Source organism: Manis javanica, chromosome 15 (assembly GCF_040802235.1).
Source record: "Manis javanica isolate MJ-LG chromosome 15, MJ_LKY, whole genome shotgun sequence".
NCBI lineage: Eukaryota > Metazoa > Chordata > Mammalia > Pholidota > Manidae > Manis > Manis javanica.
Window position 1 is genome coordinate 25,190,583 of NC_133170.1, and position 4,608 is coordinate 25,195,190.

Sequence of the window (4,608 nt, forward strand, 5' to 3'; positions counted from 1 at the left end):
TGGGTGGAGACCCAAGTCGGATGGGTCCGAGGTTGTCAGCAGGGCTGAGCCACGATCTGGGGACCGACAAGTGGCATCCTCGCCCTGAGCCGCAGAGGAGCAGTGGCCTGCAAGCAGCGCTGAGATGCAGGGAGCCTGGAGGTGTGTTGGCCCCCTTGCCCTGCGGCCACCTGCCGGGTAGGGTGCGGTGCGCAGCAGGGCAGCAGGTCCAAGTGGCCCAGCGCAGCTCTCCTCATCACCCCTAAGGAGGCTCCCTAAGACTGGCTGTCCACCGCAGCGGGCGCAACGTGGTTCACCACCACCTTTTCCTGCCCGCGCTTCCAGAGCTCATAGTGCTCGGGCTGCAGGGTGCACATGAAGACACCCATGGAAAAGCTGACCCTGGCCTCCTCACAGCTGTACTGAGAGGCTGCTTTGCCATAATTGGTCCAGCGCAGCTTGGCAAAATTGTTGGCCTCCACACAGTTGAAGCCATGGTTGAAGCCAGCGTGGTAGCCATAGGGAAATGTCACCATAAACTCCCCAGCCTCCTGCATGACCCGACTGAAGGAGATTCCGTTGTCCCTGAGGACAGTGGGCGACATGAGGGTGAACTTGTGCCGCAGGAAGGCCCCACAGCCAGAAGCGCTGGCCGGGAACAGGTCCTCGGCCAGGCGTTCCAGGTGCCAGTCGTTATCTGGGGGCAGTGCGTACCATGTTTTGGTCTCCCTGAAGTGCATGTATTTGATGCTGTACAAGTCCATGTCCTCTGTGTGCCATGCGAACGTGGTCTTCCACATGCCAAAGTACAGGTAGGGCGTGTTGACGCCTTCGATGACCACCCCACTCTCCTGCTCCAGCAGGTCCTGAATGGTTCCCAGGTGTCTGAGGTTCCGCTGCTTAGTGTTTTCATCAAATAAGGGGCCGTTGACGTCAGAGCCATAGATTGGTGAACCATAGAGCTGGGTGTTTCAGTATTTTTGCTCCAAATCGTCAAAATCCGAGTGTGGTGGTGCCTGATACTTAGCACTGTTTGCCAGGTAGTGATACTCACCGACCGTGATGGCCTTCTTCTTCTTGTGGTATTGAATGAACACACCAGCCCCGCCTGAGACCACCTGCTGGAGAGGAGTGGGGATTAGGATGTCACTGATGTCATCATAGGTCTTCCTGGCTTCCCACCCCTTGGTGTGCACCTTGAGATTCCATATAAATAATATATTTCTCAAAATCGTTAAACTCTTCTTCAGTTGGGTAGAAGGTCATGATTCTACACCTTGGGTTCTGGGTACAGTTTGCCTGAGACTTCATAGCTTCCATAATGAAGTACAAACTCTCAAGTCTTCAGGTATGGTCTGGATAAATGAGGATGGTGGAAAATGCTGTTATTCCAAAATTAGTTTTTGAGTGTCTTTGAGTCAGCAGGAACTACCTGTGGACTTTGATGCAAATGAGATGATCGTTTTTTGGGCTTGCTGGTTCACCAGGAGACTGCCCTCTGGGCAGAGGCTTTGCTCTTGACTGATACAGGAGGCTGAACGTGCAACTCTGTGATGTTCCTCAGCTGGCACTGGGGTTTGTTCTTTGAGGCCTCCTTACTCACCCGGTCCTGGGTGTATGGTGTTCCAAATATAGTGTCTTCTGGGCACTGTTTAAAACAAAACCAAGAAGAAAGAATACAAAAGCTTGAACATTAATGTTTGGACAAAGTTATTCAGGAGGTACAAGTAAAATACCATGGGATCCCACCATGGGATATTATCCCACACTCAAAGAAAGGCTAAAATTTTATAAGATTGACAATACAGGATGTGGTGTTGATGTGGAACAATGGGAATTCTCATACCCTCATAGAGAGAATGGAAATCATTCTTTGGGAAACTATTTGGACAGTATCTACTAAAATTGAACTTATGCATGTGTAAAAATAGACATATACATGTACTGTGATTCAAATGTTACCACATGTCTAGGTAATCTGTACAGCTGTGCATGGAAAATCACCTCCAATATGCTCATAACCCCATCCAATATGCCCCATCCATAGCTGTCTTTGGTTACATGAACATCTAACTCACAGAGGCTTGATGAGTCCATTACACTCAAGGCATATACAGCCTTGACTGCTTATTTAGCAGCAGGAAAAGCTGCTACACATGTTTCATCCCAGTTCCACCTGATGCCCTTTGTACCAACTGGTCTAGGGCTTCAGAATTTGTGTGAAGTTGTAACGGAGTGCAGAGAGCATCAAGAGTCAGGAAAAAGAACTAATGACACTTAACCTGACTGCCTAGAGCGAGAGCCACCCAGTCTTTTCTTGTGTAAATTACCCGAGGCTTCTGAGAAATGCACCTACCCTAAGTTAGATAACAAGAAGTGGGCAACAGCCTGGGAACACCTGGGGATGTAACCCGTGATAAGTCACATAGACATGCTTGGGTAAGCAAGAGATACAATTGAAGCGGGCAGGCAACTGGCGCTCCCTAAAAAGGTTACAATGTTTCCCATTGGTTACAATATAGAGTGTGTTTTAAACCTATTAGTTGTAGAACTGCACGGGCTTTGGTGTAACGGCTGTGAAGATCCTATATAATCAGTACCCAAAGTTGCTTTGGGGTCGGCAGCTCAGACTCGGCCTGCGTGTCAGGGGAGGTGCTGTCGACCCCAGCTTGCTGGCTGAATAAAGACTTTGCTTGGATTTTCATCTCCGTGTCTGTGTGTCTTGTTCTCTGGGAAACCCCGGAGTCCTAGACCTTAACAAAGTGTGGGATAAACACTCTCCAGTAACCCAAAAGACCCCAAAACTCTTGTAATACTGCCACAGTGGTAAGGGGAGGGAAAGCCTGGACCTGGCTTATGACTGTTTCTGGGATAACTTTTATTTTTACCTGACCAGACAACCCCCAAGAACTTTACTGACAAACCAGTTCCCTGAAGCTTGGTGCTGTTCACAGCCCATCCTTTCTCCTGAAGATGTTGCAGCAGTCTAGGAACTGCCCCTTCTAAATCTGCAAGAGAATCAGATGTGAGCATAATATCATCAACATAGAGATACAGCAGCACCGTTTACATTTTCTTCCATGTGGCGAAGTTCCCAGCTACAAGTATGTGGCAAATGGTGGGGCTGTGGAGGTATCCCTGTGGAAGAACAGTGAATGTCCACTGCCAGCTTTCCCACATGAAGACAAACTCTTTCTGACTTTCCTGTGCTATGCCAATAGAGAAGAAAGCATAGCAAGGTCCACAATGTAATGATATGTCCCTAGTTGATAAATGAGGATGCCCGTAAGAGCTGCTATAGAGGGGACAGCAGCATGCAAAGGGAGTGTGACTTTATTCAATTCCCAGTAATCCATAGTCTAATGCCAGGAGCCATCTGGCTTTTTAACTGTTCACACTGGGGAATTAAAAGGACTATGAATGGCCTTTATGATGCCCACCTTCTCCAACTGCTATATAGTTTCTCCAATTTACTTGCGTTCCCCAGGAAATTTATACTGCTTAGTATTTTTCACCCACTGAGGTACAGGAAGAGCTACAGGTGGGTGCTTAGCATGTCCCCTCAGAACTGCTTTTACCACACATGCCTTCAGTCTGAACCCACCTGCTGTGGTCTGTAACCACAGGCCCTGCAAGATATCTACCGCCAAAATATATTCAGGGGTGGAAGAAATGTACACAGTATACTCCTTTGGGGGTAAATACTCTATTCCCTAGTGGGATTTGGGTTTTCTTCACTCTAATTGCCTTACTCCCATAGCCATCTATCACAGCAGTGGTCCCAGGAAAACCCTCAGGGTTACCATAAATCAGAGAACATTCAACTCCTGTGTCCACCAGCACCATGACACATTGTACATTCACAGGGGACCAGTGAATTTCTAATTCTACATGTGGCCTTTAGTCCCCACTACATCCCCCACAGTGGGGGTCTTGACTCTCCCCTCAGTCAAACTGGGATGCCCAATCGTCCTCTTGTGGGGGTGAGGTCCCAGGTGGAGCCTGAGTACCATCCCCCAGGAAGTCTTGCAGGGACACAGGCTGGACATGAGGCTTTGCCTCTGGTTTCCATGTCCTGAACCGCAGCGGCTGAAACTGCTGCTCTGGCTTTAATTGGTGCCACAGTTTCTAACAAGATCCTATGGGCTGCCCAACAGGTTTTTCTTTTGCTACCCCCACCTTTATCAAATCAACCCATATCTGGGTCCTCAAGACCTTCACAGGGCCTTTTGCACGTCTCCTTTCAGTCGTAGCCCAGATTTCCTTCCAGGCTCTTATTGTTTCAACCTCCCCCCAGATCTGCTTAATTACAAATAGCCTCATTTATGGGTTGCCCTGTGTGAGGGGCAAGAATAGTCACTAGAGACCCAAGGACAGATGGGGGAGCTGTATGGAGCACCAGATTTCTCATTACTATGGCAAACTCTCCTCATTGGGGCCCTGGGGGTCCATATTATAGAAAATATTTTTCATGCCCAGCTCCCATAACACCTGCTGGAGCTCTGCATATGTTTTCCAGCTAGTCGGTAAGGATGGTGAATCACCCTGATTAGGCCAAACTGCCCTGATGGCTGCTGTCAGCCAATCCAGATGCGCCTGATTCCCTGAGGTGTGACAGGCACTTTGCAA

General features: G+C 48.7%; 1 protein-coding gene across 1 annotated transcript; it reads right to left on the reverse strand.

The window, feature by feature from the left end:
* Positions 1–254: 254 nt before the first annotated feature.
* LOC140846380 (lysine-specific demethylase 4D-like) lies at positions 255–1,299 on the reverse strand. Its single transcript, XM_073222393.1, is given in 2 exon segments — positions 255–1,167; positions 1,169–1,299. Coding segments are annotated over 2 exon segments (1,044 nt in total).
* Positions 1,300–4,608: the final 3,309 nt, after the last annotated feature.